General features: G+C 41.9%; 3 protein-coding genes across 10 annotated transcripts in view; 2 read left to right on the top strand and 1 right to left on the bottom strand.

Annotated features, from left to right (window-relative positions):
- Positions 1-646: 646 nt before the first annotated feature.
- Positions 647-7,656, top strand: GATD3 (glutamine amidotransferase class 1 domain containing 3). Of its 2 annotated transcripts, XM_080576741.1 has the most exons (9): positions 647-675; positions 980-1,197; positions 1,291-1,439; positions 2,810-2,862; positions 3,636-3,749; positions 4,480-4,599; positions 5,426-5,518; positions 5,847-6,003; positions 6,636-7,656. In XM_080576741.1, exons 1-9 carry the CDS (start codon positions 662-664, stop codon positions 6,762-6,764), a joined length of 1,047 nt encoding a protein of 348 aa, XP_080432867.1. In that variant the 5' UTR covers positions 647-661; the 3' UTR covers positions 6,765-7,656. The 2 variants fall into 2 exon arrangements, with proteins under 2 accessions (XP_080432867.1, XP_080432868.1); XM_080576742.1 differs by lacking the exons at positions 647-675; positions 980-1,197 and having other exon boundaries at positions 1,316-1,439; positions 2,810-2,882; positions 3,612-3,749.
- A 5,183-nt stretch (positions 7,657-12,839) lies between these two features.
- ICOSLG (inducible T cell costimulator ligand) overlaps positions 12,840-18,876 on the bottom strand; it is a 62,221-nt gene continuing 56,184 nt past the window's right edge. For all 7 annotated transcript variants that reach the window (XM_080576749.1, XM_080576743.1, XM_080576748.1 and 4 more), the window contains 3 exons: positions 18,276-18,620; positions 17,082-17,117; positions 12,840-14,148 (listed from right to left, as the gene is read on the bottom strand). The gene's annotated coding sequence lies outside the window, so the exon portion shown is untranslated. The remainder of the gene's footprint in view (positions 14,149-17,081; positions 17,118-18,275; positions 18,621-18,876) is intronic.
- Positions 13,686-18,269, top strand: LOC308188096 (uncharacterized protein; the record flags this gene model as incomplete). Its single annotated transcript, XM_080576750.1, has 3 exons — positions 13,686-14,033; positions 17,629-17,677; positions 17,754-18,269. The coding sequence occupies 3 exons, from the start codon at positions 13,686-13,688 to the stop codon at positions 17,780-17,782; spliced, it is 426 nt and encodes a 141-aa protein (XP_080432876.1). The 3' UTR covers positions 17,783-18,269.

Consider the following 18,876-nt stretch of genomic DNA (forward strand, 5'->3'; position numbering starts at 1 on the left):
ATAATAGATAGGAAGCTTTATGGAAGGGAGGCATAGGTGGGTTGGGAAGAAGCCACGCAGGAAGAAGACAAAAATTTGTCTTTGCATCCTTGTAAATCTCTGAAGTGCTTAAGCTAACATGGAGAACACGATCATGTTACCTGACACGTAACAGTTCTTACTCTGTATTACAAAACACAGACTTTGTCTCCAGGCAAATTCTATTACGCACATGACAGAATAAAATTTTCCAGTGTGTCCTTCCCTATCAATAAGGAGAATAATGGGAGCTGAGTATCGGGGTCTGGTAGGTCCAAAGTTTGGCAGGCCGTAGTGCCTGTCGGCACAATTTGCAAATATCTCAGATTTGTCAGATTTGCCCCTGTGGAGTGGGGCTGGACGTTGGAGAAGTGCCCTTTTGTGTTGCCAGTTGTGACCACACTTGCATCTTGATTTAATTGCATCTGATTGTATGTAGATGTGTATTTCAACAGGAATGTTGTTCTTATGGGCAGTTTGGTTTCCTTAATAAAAGAGAAAACCAACCGACCATCACCCACAAAAATAAATAAATAAAAGCCTTATAAAAACTGATCGTAGTTCACCAGGAAAACAAACTGGGGAAGAGTGGAGAGTAAAGGTGAAACTTTCCATGTTAGGCGTTTCTTTTAACGTTCCAAGAATGCTGAAGAGCTGGTGATGCAACTTTTCTTCTCAGACGAAATAGTGTGTAGCTTTTAGAAGATTCTAGAAAGAAATTAGGCTGGCTTTATATGTTAGTTAATGATATTTTTAATAAGGTTTGCAGTCTCCACAGACTGTTACTGCCTTTGTACTGGCGTGCTTGGGCTGCATGCACCTTGCGGCCACTTTAACCCGCGGGATGAATGTGCCGCTAGGCTTGTGTTCAGAACAAGCCCCGAGCTTTTAATTCGGTGTCCGTTTTACTTTCAGTCTGGTGAGGTGATTGTGCTTTAGCTTTCACCCCTTTTTATTCTAGCGGCTCCCGAGGGCGCAACCACCACCTGCGGTCCCAAGACGGGCGTGGAGGAGAAAAGCCGAGAGACGGCGCCAAAGCCTCATGGCACCGAGGGTTAAACCCCGCTGCCTTTTTCCTGCCGTCCCCTCAGGACGGCCCCTCCTCTCCTCCAGAGGGAGCCATCACCGCCGCCGCCGCCGCCGCCGAGGGCTCAGCTGCGTCCCGCAGCCCGCCCGGCCCCCCGCAGCCCACCCGGCTCCCCGCGCCCGCCCGGCCCCCCGCAGCCCACCCGGCTCCCCGCGCCCGCCCGGCCCCCCGCAGCCCGCCCGGCTCCCCGCAGCCCGCCCGGCTCCCCGCGCCCGCGGCCATGTTGGCCGCCTGCGGGCCGCCATTCCGCGCCGCGCTGCGCCGGGCAGCGCCCCCCGGCCTCGCCTCCTTCCACAGCTCCGCCCGGCGCCCCCGCGGCGCCCGCGTCGCCGTGGTGAGTAACGGGAGGGCGGCAGGCCTCGGGCTGGGCCGGCCCCGCGGATGAAGGGTGGTTTGTGCAGCGGGGAGGGGGCCGGGAGGGCTCGGGGGCAGCGTTAGGGCTGGCAAGGGCGGGATGAGAAGGTCGAGCTGGTCGCGGTGGCCGGGCGCAAGTGGGGAGTTTGTCTAAAAGGTGGCTTCTGTGCAGCCGGACGGGTTGCCAAAGGAAAACGTCGGTTGTAGGTAGTATCTCAAACGGATATGCGGCTTTAAAACTCCCTGGACGTCGCTATGTTTTTTCGTTTGCCCCTAAATGAAAAACAGAATCAAAAATCAGAAAGTAGGAGGACGCTTGTAAGTATTAGAGCAGTAAAACTGTAGTTCCATGGACATGAAAACATTCACGGACTGATTCGGTTAAGCGATGGTAGGTTGTCAGGTTTGTGACAGCAGAGGACTGGATGCAGTGATCCGAAAGCCCCTTCAAGTCCCATGTTTCTAAATAAGACAGTTTCAGTTGAGTTTCTGTTCGTGCATCTGTTAATAGAAACTCTCAAGTTTCTAAAAACAGAGATAAAACCAGGAGGGAAGAGGGGAAACGAATATTCTTCGGTTGTTTTTTTTTTTTTTCCTTAAAAAAAAGCAAAACCAAAACCCACAAGTGTTCATATGTATACTTTCAGGAACTGAGAACCATTTGGATTTTTTATTCTTGTAATCACTTTTTTTCTTTTTCCCCCTTCTTTACTTTGTGAAAGACTCCCTCCACCTGTACGATAATTGCTGATTGCTTTGTGCATTTTATTCTCCAGCGCCTATAAACAAACTGAAAGTATTATTAGCATAGTAATAAAGAAAAGTATGGTTAATATAGCATAATTGGATTTAAAATTATTTAGCTATAATGTGGATCCTCAGACAAAATGCAGCAGGTAAAATAACTTATAAGTGCCATGTCAAAGTGCTCTTCTGTAACACTTGTATTCGACGTGCATCAAGACGAGCATGTGTTTTACAGCGATAAGGACACTTCATAAGTAGATGTATAACACTGAAAACAGCCCATTGTGTGCGTGGTAAAAACACACCTAAGGATATCATGCCAGTTTATAAACTCTGAGGAACAAACACACATAAACATTAGTTGTCTCTGAGCCCTGTCTGCAGTCGGTAGCTATAAATAGGGAATGCCAGCTCTGCTGTACGTCATATGGCAATGCCAGGGCTAATAGTGTGGTGTTGACTGGCTTAATAAAGAGCTTGTTGCTAAGTTGTTGGGTTTTTGTTTAGTTTGGTTTTACATTTTTTAAATTCTACAAGGCCTGTGAAAGATCCTATAGGAACTTTTGTATCACTTGAAATACCTTCTTGATTTTCTTATTGCAGGTCCTGTCTGGTTGCGGTGTCTACGATGGTACAGAAATCCATGAGGCCTCAGCGTAAGTTGCTTTAGGAAACTGTAGGCTCCAAAAAAACAGTCTGCTTTTCATTAGAGCACCATTGAATTCAGTTCTGCTCTCTCTGGAGTAAAACTTGCCCTGAAAGATGTGTGATAGTTTTCCTTCAGAGTCCTGTGAAGGGTCTGTGGAGCTTCAGTTTTGTCACAGCATAACTGGAAGCTCAGGCTGCATTCTTGCAGTACGCAGTGACTGTCCAGGCACAGAACAGTGCATATAATGACAGAGGAGTGAATTTGAGAGACACTGTCTTCCCTTCAGAAACAGGAATTCAGAGTTCCAGAATCAATTTCAATGGAGATAAGTAGAGGATTAATTTCATAATCAACGTGAGTTTTCATTCCTGGGGCTAAATTTAACACTGTGAATTATTATTATTCAAGTTAAATTACTAACTCTTAGTATTCATTACTAAGAGATGCTTCACCTGGACTTGGAGTAAGTTTACTCATAAATATGTTAATGGTGGTACTCTGGGAACTTGCAATGAGAAAAAAGTTCATATTGTACCTGGTTGCTTGCACAGGAGCACTGAACAAAGATCTTGTCTCAGGTTTGCCTGACTGCCTCCAGACTGACTTTCCGTTCTGCTCTGAACTTTGGTCCAGTTATGTGGAGGGATTTTGCTGCTTCATATTCTGTATGCGTTGGTGGGATGTGTGTCAAAATCAGATGGAATATTTGTAGCAAGAATTAAGAGCCAGATAAAGCCTCTCTGCTAAGGTTTTCAGCATGTTTTCTCTCTGATTTTGTAGCATACTGGTACACCTTAGTCGTGGGGGAGCTGAGGTTCAGATGTATGCTCCAGATGTTCCTCAAATGCATGTTGTTGACCACAGTAAAGGGCAACCAGCTGAAGCTGAGTCAAGGTAAAGTCTGTTTAATGAGTTTTCTGTGACTGCTGAGTCTTGGCATGATGCACACTTAGGTGTTTTTCAGATGTAGCAGCCTGCAACTGAACATGGAACACTACTGGCTGGCTTTAATAGCTTTATGCTAGCTGGTGTTTTGTAAGAGATTTTTTTTATATAAAAAAAAAGGGAGGGGGGAAGGGTCTGGAAGTTATTATATAGTCTCTACATGGCTGTGTTTCCCAGTGGTGCTATTTTACAAGCATCTGTAGCTTCAGTATTGAGTGCCACTGTTCTTGCTTTCTTCCTTCCTCTTCCTCTGCCAAAACTTTACGTTCTTTTCATAGAATGATAGAACCATAGAATGGGTTGGGTTGGAAGGGACCTTAAAGACCATCCAGTTCCACCCCCCTGCCATGGGCAGGGACACCTCCCACCAGACCAGGTTGCCCAAGGCCCTATCCAGCCTGGCCTTGAACACCTCCAGGGATGGGGCATCCACAGCTTCTCTGGGCAGCGTGTTCAGTGCCTCACCACACTCACAGTGAAGAATTTCTTCCTTACATCTAATCTAAACCTACCATCTTCCAGTTTAAAGCCATTACGCTTTGTCCTATCACTACATTCCCTGACAGAGTCCCTCCCCAGCTTATCTGTAGGCCCCCTTTAGGCACTGGAAGGCCGCTATAAGGTCTCTCCTTTGTGCACATGTGCTTAATTTGTCTCATTTTATTTCTACTTCTTCAAGGAATGTTTTAGTGGAATCTGCAAGGATTGCTCGTGGTAAAATCACAAGCCTGGCTAAACTTACTACAGCAGACCATGATGCTGTGATATTCCCTGGTGGATTTGGAGCTGCTAAGAACTTGTGAGTGCCAGTTAAATATTAGACTCCTTTATGATGCACACAGTAAAATCAAGAAGCAATAAATGGCCTTATTTACTACATAGGTAACTGCTACTTAATAAGGAAAAGTTCTTTCGAAGAGTTGAAATTAAGTGTTTAGTGCTGTTTGTGATGGTTTCCACTCATAATTTTTATTGGCACTATTACGTCTTAAATTTTCCCAACAATATTGATGAGAGTTCTAGAGTTTAGGTAATGCACAATAAGTCCTTTTTCCCTCACCCTGGTGGTGGCTTTCTTTGAGGTTGACTGCGGCAAGTGAAGGTAAAACTTCATTAGTTTCAGATGCTTGCTAGTATTACCCTTTTGTGTCCTTGTGACAGCCTACCCAAAAGTCCTCTCATGCATTAGCAACAATAGAACAATGACTAACTCAGAAAAAATAACAACAAAAAAACACATTTGTTATCCATGTGGAGCTCAAACGACCTTGTTATTGACCTGTCATTTTATTGGGTTTGAGAAATCTTAAAATTTTTTTTACTTCTCTTACGGATTTTTGTTCTCTGTTAACATTTGTTTTGCTTCTCAGTAATTCTACAAGGCTGATATGGTAATTCTTATTTCCTGATACTTATTTAAAGTAAGGAGCTTTCTGACATGCCAAAGCCTTAGAAGTGAGTCATTTTGGCTAAAGCACTGCTGGCCAACTGCAGCATCCTTCAATCTTTTTAGAAAGTATTTAAGTTTTGTGCTAACCCTTGAGAGCCAGATTCAGGGCAGATAGGCATCCCTATTTGTAGGTTTGTAATGCAGTATATATATATAAAGTTTTTTATTGTGGCAGGTCTACCTTTGCTGTTGATGGGAAAGATTGCAAGGTGAATAGAGAAGTTGAACGTGTCTTGAAAGACTTCCACAAAGCAGGCAAACCTATTGGGTATGTATGTTAATTGGAGAGGGGCATTTGTTTGATAGTGTGAGCATGGAAACAAAGTATGTCTTGTGGAAATGTGCAGCTGATACCTTTGGAGCTAGAAAAAAACATCTTTGGTTTTCTTTCGGTTGTAGCTTATTTTTAAAACGTGTTTTTCAAGCTGCATGTGTGTGTAGGTGTTTGTGAAAGAAGAGGCTAACAAATGTTGAGTGGACGTTGCCTTGTGATGCCTTTCAGATTCGTAAGACCGCGTTCATTTGAATCTTTTCAATTTTGAGCATGTTTTCAGAGTGCCATCACAGAATCATTCTTATAATTCCTTTTGTTGCAGTCTTTGCTGCATTTCACCAGTCTTGGCAGCAAAGGTTCTTTCTGGTGCTGAAGTAACTGTGGGCCATGAAGAAGAGGAAGGTGGCAAGTGGCCTTACGCTGGAACTGCAGGAGCCATTAAAGAGCTGGGAGGAAAGCATTGTGTGAAAGAAGTGACTATATCCTTTCCTGTCAATTTCCATGTTGAGAGACAGTTTTGTAATGTGTCATTACAGAAATGAATACCTGCAGGATCTGTGCTTTTCCACTAAAACTATAGCTTAGTGGGAATACACGGTGTGTAGCAGATAGCATGTAATATGGTGCACGATTAAACATTGTCTTCTGTACACAGATGTGTAGTTTGAAGCAGTTCTCAGTTGTTGCCATAGAACTCGCTTGGACACCTGGTAATACAGTCAGGCCAGAAATGCTAAGTGAATTTGCACGTAAGACTGGCATGAGTTACAATGAGCCAGTTATCTCTGAGATTTTTTTTCTTTTCCTGAAGGCTAAAGCTGTGTCAGACTGTACTCAGGCATTTTACTGCAGTTGGTAAGTTTCATAGGTTTTCTCGTGTCTCTGAGCGCCATCATTCTTACAGATTGCTCTTGCAGTATGTGTATTTTTGGCAAAATAGCTTCTAATATCTCAGATTATAGGTTGCAGCTGTCTTTACAGCTGGACAGTGTAATGTATTTGGAGGTGTTTATGGAGTAGTGGAGTTGTACGGTTTGGTCAATGATGGTTTATTTTGCAGACAGCATCTCTAAGTGAGACATAGGCTGTATTTTTCTTAACTTCCTTTTACGAAGCTCATGTGGATACAAAAAACAAGGTGGTGACTACCCCAGCATTTATGTGTGAAACGGAATTACATAATATCTTCGACGGCATTGGGGCCATGGTAAAGAATGTGTTAAAATTAACTGGCAAATAAAGTGTCCGTTTTTAACACGAAAACTTCAGGAATGTTTAAATGTAGGGTGTAGTATCAAAAATAATGTGGACCAGTGGAAGTATTTTCACCTGCTTGTCCTGTTTGTACTCTAATAATTGCTTATGTGAAGCTGGCTGATTCCCAGCAGCACTGCGGGGTTTCCCATGTGCTTCCTGAGAGAAGGGCTGCAGAAGGGCTCGCAGAGAACAGGCAGTTTGTCCCAAGGCACTGAGCATTGTCTTGAGCTTTTTCAGCTGGAGAGAGCTGTGCAGATGTGTTCGGACACCAGCCATCACAGCGCGCCCCTGTCAAATCCTTTCCGTGAGCCCAAAACCCCACTGAAGGCACTTTCAGAATCTGAGGGCAGTTGTGTTGTAGGGACATAGCAGATGCGGAGGCGGTATGTCTAGTGAACAAAGAATGGGAGTAGAGAGGAATTAGTGCGTAGTTCATAGTTTATGTGCTCAGGCCTGTATCTCTGAACTAAAAGCAAGGAGCAGCTGACAAGGGAACTGACATCTTCCACATCGTAGTGTTAGCTTCGTGTTAATTAAATGGAAGAATAAAACATTTATCTTTTTAAAGAACCCTGTTTTCACCAGGGAGCCATTCTGAATATCAGCATCTTAGCTGTCACAGTACTAGCACTTTGAAAAATTCGTCCATTGGTCCATTGTAGCTAGAAAGGTCTTGAAGGAGAAAATATCCGCTGATATGACGCACAATCTTTAAGGATAATACCTTTATTAAAGTAGTTGCATGACTAGCAAATAGAGGAACAAATCTCAAGTTATCCTCACTTTCCCTGCTTAAGGGTAATAAAGCTTTCTCCAAAGAAGTATTACTGAATGTCTGAAGTAATGATGTATAAATAAATTAATTTCTGCCTTTATGTCATCCTTGTTCCTCATTTTTGTTTGATAACTGCCTCTGATAACTTACACTGGTTCATATATTCTAGCAGTTTTTCTATTTTTCAGTTCCCTTTACATCTATGAGACATTTTTTAACGTATAGAATCCAGCTGAGTCTCCTTCCTTCCCTTCCACATTACTTGTCACCTTTCTATTCATCAGAAAGCAACATTTCTCGACGCAAATGAAAAGACGGCCCTGACCTTGCACTACAGTTTCTGCTACATGACAGGCATGCTGAAGGGAGCCCATATCTTTCAGGGAGAATTGTGTATTTCATAAATTAAATCTACAAGCCTTAGATTGGAGTATATTAAATACTGTCTGTGGCTGAAGACTCGCTAGGGATGTGGAATGGCAGTTTGTGGGAGAAGAAAGGAATGAAACGCAGAGTGGGCATTCTCAGTTTGTTTGGTGAGTGTTCATGGAAAACGTGTTTGCTTCTGGAGCCTTTTAGCATGTATTTTATTTTTTGTCACTAAAAATCGTGATAGGATTTAGAAGAACTGAAGTTGCCCTTCAAAGGCACTGTTTTCTTGGAGGACTGCATAAAGATCCTTTGTGCAGACCACAAACTCCAGTGTGGTTACAAAGAAGTCGTGCACAGTCATCACGATAGCAAATGTGGTTCAGAAAATGGATTTTGGACATACTCTGAAACGGTCTTTTGCTTGTACATCAAATTCTATACGAAATTTTCAGTATCAGGTAGTTAAGAAATAGAATATTTTTTCCATAAACTTTGTTGGTACACAAATGGATATCTATATTATCAACTGGGAGAGGCTTAGCGGAATATGCGAGAAGGTCTGAGTATCATAGAAAATCCTCACGTTTTGTTTGAATCAAAGAACCTTAAGAATTGTTCATGTAAAATGTAATGACATTTCCGAAAGTCATTACCTTTCCTACATCTGCAGCAGTTTTAAATTTGGTAACACCAGAAGGTATCACAAAACAGAGATGGTGTTGGAACCCCCAGAGTACAGGGAGAACAGCTGCTCCGTGTGTACTGTCATCTGCTGTTAAGGGTGATCTAAATCAAGCTCAACTTTTTCTGTTGGGGACTGAGTTAAATCTTATAAACAACACTTGCCATTATTGGGGTTGCACGTACGTATTTAGGGTTTCTCATGTCAGCAGTTCCTAGTGAATGCAGCTGTAGTGGCATAAACTTTTCTTTATTAAATTCAGGTGTGCTGAGAAAAAGTAGGTATTTTGAAGAAATTGCTACTAGCATATGTAGTTGCAAGTTGGCTGGAGGGTCATCCAGATAGTGCTGCTTTTTGCCTCTTTCTAGAATCACAGAACATCCTCAGTTGGAAGGGACCCATGAGGATGGCTGAATCCAACTCCTGGCTCCACACAGGACCACCCAAAAATCAGCCCCTATGTCTGAGAGTGTTGTTCCAAGGCTTCTTGAATTCTGACAGGCTTGGTGGTGTGACCACTGCCCTGGGCAGCCTGTCCCAGTGCCCGACCACCCTCTGGGTGCAGACCCTTTCCCTAACACCCAGCCTGACCCTCCCCTGTCCCAGCCCCATGCCGTTCCCTCCGCTCCTGTCGCTCTCCCCAGAGAGAAGAGATTGGCAAGATCTCTTCCTGCCTCTGAGATTCTTTCTTGCATAGAGTTACTCAAATAACGAAGACTGCTAATAATCCACTGTATGCTGTTCAAAGCAGATACAGTGTTGGTCACATTGACCAGTGACTTGGTGATTTCCAGGTTGGATTATCACAGTAGTTTATGCTTAGAATCAAGTGTGTCGGTTGAAAAGCTCACCTAATTTGAGATACCATCTCATCTGCTGAATAGAAGCAGTACAAGATCAAACTGTACTCTAAAATGGTGATTTCAGTACTGGTGACTGTTTGAGGGCTAGGGTTGTAAGTTCTAAGGAGAGCACCTAAGGAATCAACTCCTCCTCAGTGCCTGTAACATTTCACTAGGCACTTACAGAAAATGAGCTACCCCTATGGTGGTGTCAGTGCTGAAAGCTTGGTCAATTGCTGGGGACAGGACATAATAATGTGCATTGGGGAAGTCAAAGACAAAATACTATTTACCAGAAATAATCACATTTCAGAATATCTTTCTACCCGTCTTCATCCAGAGATAATATTTTTAAATGTGAAAGATTCAGGAACCATTCCTGCCTCTTCTTTATTGGCGAGTTGCTGTAATTCCACAATGTCGTGCAGAGTATTAACCTTTGATACACACATTTTTTTTTTTAAGGTTTTGTATTAATACAAGATTTTTTAACTTTGATGGAAGATGTAAGATTGTTGTCTTGGCGTTTGGCCGGTGTAAATTCAGAGGGAAATTCCTTGGGTGTTTAGAGGCTAATAGAGACATTTGTCTGCCAAGCTGGGTTTTTCCTTTCCTTCTGTAGGGCTCTTTGGAGCTACTTAGGGGCTTGCTAGTTTAACCAAGTGGATGGAAGTTAGTGATTAATGTGTTTTGTTAAATGCTTTCAGAAATACGTCAAAAATGTGCATTCTTCGGGCCTCCACAAGGAGGCATGCAATATCTGGTTTACAGATCGTGTGATTTTTGATCTGCAGGAAGTGTTTAATAACTCAGCCTCACTGAAATACAGTGGTAATTGCCCCTCCAGCTTGCGCTGGTTTTCGAGTGATGTGATGGGCTTAACTTGTGGGGTGAGGAGTTGTTACCTATCAGTTGTGTTTCTGCCTGCCTTATTTTACCATGCGTATGCACAAGAACCATTTTAGGAAATGTTCCTCTGTGGATTGTTGCAATGTTCACAGATTTGATAATCACGCTTTTTTTTTTTTTCCTCTCTTCTAAAAGCAGAAATGAGAATAGGGATTGAGACGTTCTTTTCGTTTTTACGCTGTGGTTTGTGGCTACAGGAGACAGTTTGTTGAACGCACATAATGCCAGCAGGGGGCACTTTCAGAACAAGTCTGTCTCACTTAGCCATCAGGCACAATATGCCAGCTGTTGTTTTCTAATGGCAATTTCATGTTAACATTTTGGACACATAAAGGGAATCAAATTACTGCTTCCTACTTGTTTAACAAAAACAAATGGAAGTCCAGTTCCATCATAATGCATTTGTCCAGCTGTCTTGTAAAGACTCATTTCTTCAATACTGTGCCTTCTTATCTCCTTGAAAGGATAATGTCAAACATGCTTGTATTAAGCCATGAAACTTTCCTGTGATATAATTAACATTGGAAAATGAGAAAAAGTGTATAAAGTGGTAACAATACATAATGTGGTGGTGGTGTGTGTTTGTTTTCAATAATAATGCTTTTATAGGAAGGTGACCTAAACCCAAGGGTTGTTGGAGGTTTTGGAGGGACTTTTATCAGGCCAAGTAATGCTCCTGGAAGGAAACTACCTGTTCCTTCAAGGGTCTGTATGTTTGCAAGCTAGCATTATCTTACATGTGTGTGTGTGTATACATATATATTTAAGAGTGGCAGCTTAGATAATCCTCCATCTGCAAATAATTGAGAGTTGCCGGCATTCCAAGGCTAGAGCAGTTGGTTTGACCTGTCTTTTTTCCTCCTTCACATGGCTTGCAGTGGCAGAGAGAAGGCTTTTTTCTGCTGTATGGGTCAAACTTAGCCCTCGGAAGAAATAAGGAACTGATATTTGGTTATCTTTTCCAAGGTGATTTCAGTGGTGGCTAGAATCTCTGGGGGAAGAGAGAGTGAGAGAGGGGAAAAGAAGGGCCTGAACTTGGACAGTCCCAGAAGCTGAAACAGAAGTTGCAACAACAATTACATTACCCAAAGCAACATAATTTCCAGCTACATGTTTAAAAAATAATTGCCTTCCACGCATATTTTCAATATTTTTCAGTTCATTCAACTGCAGAGCAGCATGCATTGTGAATGAGTGCCCTCAGACTTAGCAGAAATAACAGTGAAAATTCTGCACCAAAAGTATTACATTCATGTCTTGCTAATGATCTTCATGGGCCATTTCTCTTGCATCGTATGGAACTGGAAGGAAGTCAGTGAGAAGCATTAACCGCTAACCTTACTGTACAGTTAGACTACAGTAAGAGCAAAGAAACTCCGTTTCTGTTTTACCAGTGTCACTGACACACATGAAAAAAAAAAAAAACTTGCTTTAACAGCTTTTTGTTTGCAACACTAATTCACAAGTACCTCTGAAGAGTGTTTCGTGGTAGCAGATTTTCAGCCTGTGTTCTTACCACATGAAATGCGTATGTGTGAGACACCAAGGTATTGCAAGTGAGAGAAGGTGAAATTCCACCTTAAATGTATGAGTTATTTTTGTGCTCCTTCGTTTTCAAAGCTATCCCTCTAGTTCACAATGAAACTGGAAAACAGAAGTAGTATATGCTGCTCGTGGTCTGCACGCTGAACTTTAAGACATTTGCTTGTCGTGTCATCACCCAGCCAGGGAAGGACAAATCAAGGTTTACCAGTCATTTCAAGCCTTCCCTTGCAGTCTCACAGGAAAGCTGAATGGTGGTAGTGTATTACCACTGGGAATGGCACTAACTACAGCTGCGGGAAAATATGATAAACAGGGGTGTTAAACATCCCAAGCGCCGTTGCAAATCATAAAAAAAGTAGGGTTACAGGGACAGCTAGAGGTCATCCAGACTTCGTTCCCCCACCCTTTGTTCCTTCTGCCATCATCTGCTTGTGTGCTTACTGTGATTCATGCTAGTTTGCGAGGGCAGGGAGAATCACTTCTGGGGGTGAAAGAGACGGAGGACTTAGGGAACTTGGGGCTTCCTCATGAGCATCAGCCAGCACAGTGCCAGCTCTTGAACGTACAGCTGGGCTGTCCTTCTCCACAGCAGTGAGGCTGCTCTAGCCCTGCATGCCCACATTTATTTATTTAAGTAATTACTTGTTTGCTTGACCATGAAACTTTTGCATCCCACACAGCATACATTTGTGATTGGAGGTGCACTTCCATGTGCCTGAAGCACATTTTGAAAAGTGGATGGCTGCTGAAGTGGCTACTGGGTTTTAAAAGTCATTCAGCCCTGGAGATGAGGGCGAGCAGTTCAGATGTCTGGGACTGGTGGACCTGTACGGATCCCACCCTTTGAACTTTCTGATTGCTCAGGGAGCTTAGCAAACTGTAGGGGCAACTGGAATACAAATAAAGAACTCTTAGATATGATACCAATCCGTTGCTTTCACCAGTTGTTTTATTTTTGTTTGTTTGTTTTGTTTAAATATATGGAATCTGAGACAAACACTGGGAGGGCAGGACACAAAGAGATGACCACAGTATGTACAATTCTCATATTCGAATCTTTTCGTGAAGTGGGACCCCAGCAGCTGTACTAAGCTGCTCTGTACCCAGCGCAGCCGAAGTTACCAGCTGAGCACCCTGCAGCAGCAGCACAGGCTGCGTGCGGGATTTTCCCTCTTCCCCTCCCATGGGGAAGGGCCCTTAACTAAAGAAAGTCAAAGGTAACAGTCTCCTTTACCTCAATGGATACCATTTTAAGCACTGTCTTGTTCTGTTCCTTTCCTTGCAAAAACAATCCTATCTTTCCTTTGGAAAGAGGGTGGAACTGTTCTGAATCCCAATGACCCAGTCGGTGTCCGTAGGAGCCGCTTTCCCCCGCCTGGGGGCTCAGCCACGGGGGCTGCGTTGCTCTCACCTGGCAGGTGCAACTCATAGCAAATAGAGAAAACGCTGAATTCAGCCTTCTGAAGAATTTGGCTTAGTTAGAAGTGTTTTTTGTAATAATGCATCACTTCCTTCCTCTGTGCTGATGTTTTCTGAACTTTCATCATCTTCCTCTGTCAGCTTCACCCTTCTGATGAAGAAGTAGTTCATTTTTTTAGGAAAAAAATATTGCTGCTGATTGCCCGTGACGCTCGGCGATAAAAATAGAAGCTGAAGTTCCACAGCCTCAAGTTTCATAGGGTTTCCATCCTTATGTTTCACGAAGTGAGCCTCTTCCTACTTCCAGTTTTTATCTAAGAGTAATTGCCCCTTCTCCTCCCTTTGGTTCTCCTGAAGGAGATGAGTTCCCAGGCAAAAGATCTCACGAGGGCGACCGTGTGTCCTTGTAGCTCTGTGAGTCTTAACTTTGTCATTAAAACAGAACCACAGGATTCAGAACAAAATGCTCATACTGGCAGCACTGATGCTGCTCTCCAAGATCCAGTTGAAAAAGCAGGCTTGCCTCCTGTGAGTTCTGCTGCCTTTGTTTTCCGGAACACCAAAACACGAGACACAGACACCTACTGCTGGCTCTGTTTTCAGATGGTGGTGTTTCTTTCAGGTGGTTCTGGAGCACTTGGCACGATAACCTTGCAGAGCTCTTCTCTCCAGCAAGGTGCTCCTGTTGAGGACAGCTCCAAAGAGGAGGTAAGCTTCCCCAGTTACAAGCGCCAACCCCACAGTGTGACCAGGAGGTGAAAAGAGAGGAGTACATCCAGATGTGGTACATTGCCAGGGCTTCTCGAGGAAATCTGGCTGTGTCCTGAAAAACGGGAAAAGAGAAAGTCTTCATGAAACCAGTGGCTTGACAAGAAATGTGTTTGAAATTTGTGTCAGGGATTTTTATATGAATGCCCTCCTGGAAGATTGCTTATAAAATCGTGGATTTTGGCCCATTTTCAAAATTCTACTTTTTGTGCATATGTGTGTTTGTGCCATACAGAAAAGCCAGCTTTGAGGTACTGCAATAAATCATTTTTTGTCTTAGTAGAGGAGGCACAGACACTCAGCAACAATTAATGCAACTTCAATTTCTGAATGGCTGGGAATATTTGTTCAAAATCCTGATAGAACCACAACAACCAAAAAAGTATAAATAAATTAAAGTTCTGTACAGTGAGCCTGAGGTAGGCGTTTTGATTAAGAGTTATTACCATTATCTATATAGCAATATAAAAATATAAAATATGAATATTTTATATTTATATAAATATAAAAAAGCCTAGGCCACGGAGACTCGGATGGCAGTAGCACTGTGTAACGCTCTTTGCAGTGTGGATTGGCATGAACCACAGAATAGCCTTGCCAAAGCTGCTACCTGCAACCCATGATGAAGGTAGTACAAAGGCAAAAAGAAAAAGATCTTGAACCCCTGACTTAAGCAGTACAGAGGTTTTTTCCCCATAGCTGTTCAGGTCAAAGCCCTTCTCTGGGAAGATGTTGCTTCCTATACCAGTTTTTAGGCTGCTCCAATTGCAGTAGTATCTCATGGACCTGCAGGCAGTGGCTTTCAGAGTGTTGTGCTCTTGTCACCAGTGTGAGTTTTTCCTCCTCCTCTCTCTAGAAGGAGTATGATGTATTAACGTGTAAAGAACAAGTTAATGTCGGGAGTCCTCAGTAATGCTTTGAAGTAAATGTGAGGTGATGGCAAGTCTCCTGGTGTCTTGTGGCCTCTGCCAGGCCTATGCACTTCCCTTTGTCCCAGAAATAAACTTAAAACAAGGTTTCTATTAGCCCAGAGGGAGTCTCCCAAGACATGGTGACGGTAAAGTGACAGTAAAATTGGGCTCTTTAAAATAAATAGGAAAAAAATCAACCCAGCAAATAAATGAATAGAAATGGAGCAAAGGTGAAACAGATCAAAATTGTTCCAGTTTTATAAAAAAAAATTAAATATCTGCTGATCTGGTTATAATGACTGCACAGCGTGAGAACTGTTTCTGCATACAGCAGCCTTTTTTACTCTCAGCAGGTCTTTTAACTTTTCAAAGTCCCTTCCAAAATAGTAACTAATATAGAACAAATTATTTTCCTGCCTTTCTTAAGCAATTGCCACAAATAATAATAAAAAAAAATAAGCCTGGGTGCTGTGCCTGCATTTTTTTTTTTTTTTAAGCTTTAAAAAGTAATGTTGGCAACAGGAAATATTTTTTCTTTTTGCAAAAACGTATGTTTTGAAAGTCAGGCTTTTGTTCTTTCTGCCATCCACAACACCCACCACTCCCCAAAATCCAGCAGTAGAAAAGCCTTCAGATATGTAAGGTTTGTGATTCAGTTTATCCTACTATAGCAAATTTGAAACATTCTCCCTTCTCCTAATCTTTTTATTTATTTATTTATAGAAATACATTTTCATGGTGAGCAATTATTTCTATTGAGGAAAAGTTGTCAGAGAGCTTTCAACCAAGCCAAATATATATACAGTTATCTCCTTTAAATACAGGCATTTTTATGCTCACCCTATTTGCATTTCATTTTGAAAAAGTTTCATTAAAATTTTTGACCCTTGACAATTTCATATTTCTTGTGGAAGGCAACAGCTAGAGGTATTCTGTCTCCTGTTCTATTTGCTTTTACGATGTTCTCATGTAGTGTTGTGTCACTGAAGGCATACGGCACCATCTTATATGTAACTTCATGTTCTATGAAGACCTCTAAGCCAGGAGAGCTAATATAGACCTAATATAACTCTAAGAGGAGTTATATTAGGTTTAAAAAAGACATTTCCTGTAACTTTTTAAATTGTTTATGGCCCATGAGGTATAAAGCTGAAATTTTCTGCATGATAATGATGAAACACTTCAACAGTTCTCTTCCTTAGTTTTTATTTGAGTTTATTGCCACCCAATCTTGTTGCAACATCTTACTGTGGCTGAACATACTACATTAACTTTAATATAATGACTGTCATGTAATTGATTATGTCTTTCAGCTACGCTAAGTAAAACACAAATTACAGCCATTAATTTTTATATGAGAAAGTGTTACAGGTTTGATGACACCAATTTAAGATTTTGTAGAGCTGTTATGAATAATTTGACTTACAAACAGGATTTTTTATGGGAGATTTTCTTGACCACGGCATGTCAGGGCTGGACAGCACTTCTGTATTTTATGTACTTAAGAAGTGTTTGTAAATGACCTTACTATTGTTACTTCTCTGTAATGATTAAACCTAGACTTTAGAATATGCCTTGTATTTCAGAATTGCTGTCAGATGAGATCTACTTAAATTTTCCTGAAGGACCTTATGTGGGGTCATCATTCTTGTATTTTTAGCATATTTATTACTTTGTTTACTGAAAAATACCCCCAAATCTCTTGATTTAGTAGTTCATTCGTACCAAGGTAATTTACAAAGGTCTTATCTCCCAGCATGGAGTCGCTTCCATGTTACTTGTGTTTTATTGATTTTTATGATGCTCTTAATGGTGACTGGCTTTACAGACGGGGGACCACTGGCACTTCAGTATTCCTCTTTCTGTGGTCTAGATCTGTGTTGGTGGTAAAGGTAATTTTTCCCTGTCTGAACAGCTGGATCTAAGTTTGTATTTTGCCAGAAGCATCTTGGATTTTCTCTATTCAACACAGTTTATCAATCTACCAAATTCAAATTCAAACTAATAAATTTAATTTAATTAATTTAATCAAAGGTAATCACTCAGACACTTAGCACGTTAAGGATTGTTGCCTTACCAGAAGCGGAATGTTCCTCCCCAGTGCTAGATCGATCTGGGGAAAAAAACAAAACAAAACACAAAAATCAAAGTTATTTGTTTAACCTGAGGAAAAGAGTGTCAATAATTCATCTAAGGGTTAGCAGTTTTTCTTAGAAGGAATATATTTAACAAATAAATTGAAAGTTTAAGTGTGATTACAAAATTAAATCAGAAGAAAAGATGCTTTACTACTCCCAAAAATGAGATGATGAAAACAATTTTGTTCTGCATTTTTTAAAAAGAAAAAAAATCAATTTTGAAAACTGCAAAACATTTCACTTTTAGATTTGCTGAACAAAAGTATATCACTTTACATTTCAAAAGCATTTGTCTCTTGAGAATTATGTGATTTAAAACAAAGATATAAAGGGTGTAAACATCTTGAAAAACAAATCTTTTCTCTTTTAAGCTGAATGAAAAGTGTGTCATTGACTATAATGAAAATTTCCAGCCAATTTGTACAAACAACCTTAACAAACTATGATTTCTTTTGACTTTTATCCCCTTTTTAATTTTTTTTTCAGTCAGTCAACTGGTCAAACCAAATACCCGAGCATTCCACTAGCCATACTCGTAAGTAATTCAAACATGTTCGCTCAGCTGTTTGGCATTATTCAAGTGGGGGTTATGGTCTTGGTCATTTTCCTAGGGAAGAAAAAAAATATTCTCACTTCATGAGTCCAGCCTTGCCACAGCTACAAGGCAAAAGGTAATTAGCAACTGGCTTCCTGTCATCTGAAAGGGTATTGGCCTGGACTTTGAATTGCCAATGGTGAAGCTAACCCTGCTTCATGGACCCAAGTACAAACAATGAAATAAACTCTCCCATCCCCCTGGGAACAAGGTGGATCCAGTACAGTACAGCATCCCAAGTAGCCAAATGCTTAAAAGTCTGGAGACCTCATTAATGTCTCCTGGAAAGGGAGGGGGAAGAGCCAGGTGGCTTGCCCTCAGGGGTCCTACTAATTCTGTGGATATGCTGCGATGAAGCGAAGATACGTTTATTCTTCTTCTCCCATCATATTCTTCCAGCAAAAGCAAGGAACAGAGTGAAACTGCATGAAGATTTGCTTTAAAAATTGAACTCATCCAACAATGGCCATTATGCATGGCTTGTCTGCAAGAAATGCTTCCCTCAACCCCTTCCCTCTGAACTAAACAAAAATCTTACCCGATACACTGAGCTGGATTTTAGATTTCTGCGTTGGGGTGGGATGATTCCCAGTCTGCTTAGAGATGCAAGAATATACAGCTGCATCCTGTAGCTGGACATTGGAGAGCTTAAGGGAAAAGTTGCCGTGCATCACCTGGTCCAAAAACAGACTGGTTCTGCCACTGTAATATGTATTCTGGAACGTCGGCTTATCTTCGCCATTGTGAAAAAAATGCACTATGTTAGACTCTATCTGCCAGTAGAGCATCAAATTGGAAACATCCAGTTCACTGGGAGAGGTGGTGGCGCAAGGCAAAATGACACTTTCTCCAACAAACGCATGGCACGTTGTGTCTGGTTGACCTGGAATAAAAACAGACAACTTTCTCAGCACACGGCAAAGCTAGGGACACCATCTTTCCTATACTTTTCCTTCCTCACGTTGCTATTGCCTCTCTTCCCAGCCTTTTCCTCTCTTTTCTTCTGCCGGTGTCCCCCTGCCCCCAGCCGGGCAGGAGGCAGCACGTGCTGTGTAGGGACTGAGGGCTACGTGTGCTCAGTGCCCAGCAGGACAGATGTTGCTGCATGCAAATTGCACCCACTTCATCAGCGTGGGTGC

Source organism: Anser brachyrhynchus (genome assembly GCF_964034855.1).
Source record: "Anser brachyrhynchus genome assembly, chromosome: 1".
NCBI classification, from domain to species: domain Eukaryota; kingdom Metazoa; phylum Chordata; class Aves; order Anseriformes; family Anatidae; genus Anser; species Anser brachyrhynchus.

What these genes read in the sequence shown, in the direction of transcription:
- GATD3 (XM_080576741.1), top strand. An exon ending in GCGGCGCCCGCGTCGCCGTG is followed by an intron (nt 1,440 to 2,809) that starts GTGAGTAACGGG and finishes TTCTTATTGCAG; the next exon opens with GTCCTGTCTGGTTGCGGTGT. An exon ending in CCAGCTGAAGCTGAGTCAAG is followed by an intron (nt 3,750 to 4,479) that starts GTAAAGTCTGTT and finishes TACTTCTTCAAG; the next exon opens with GAATGTTTTAGTGGAATCTG.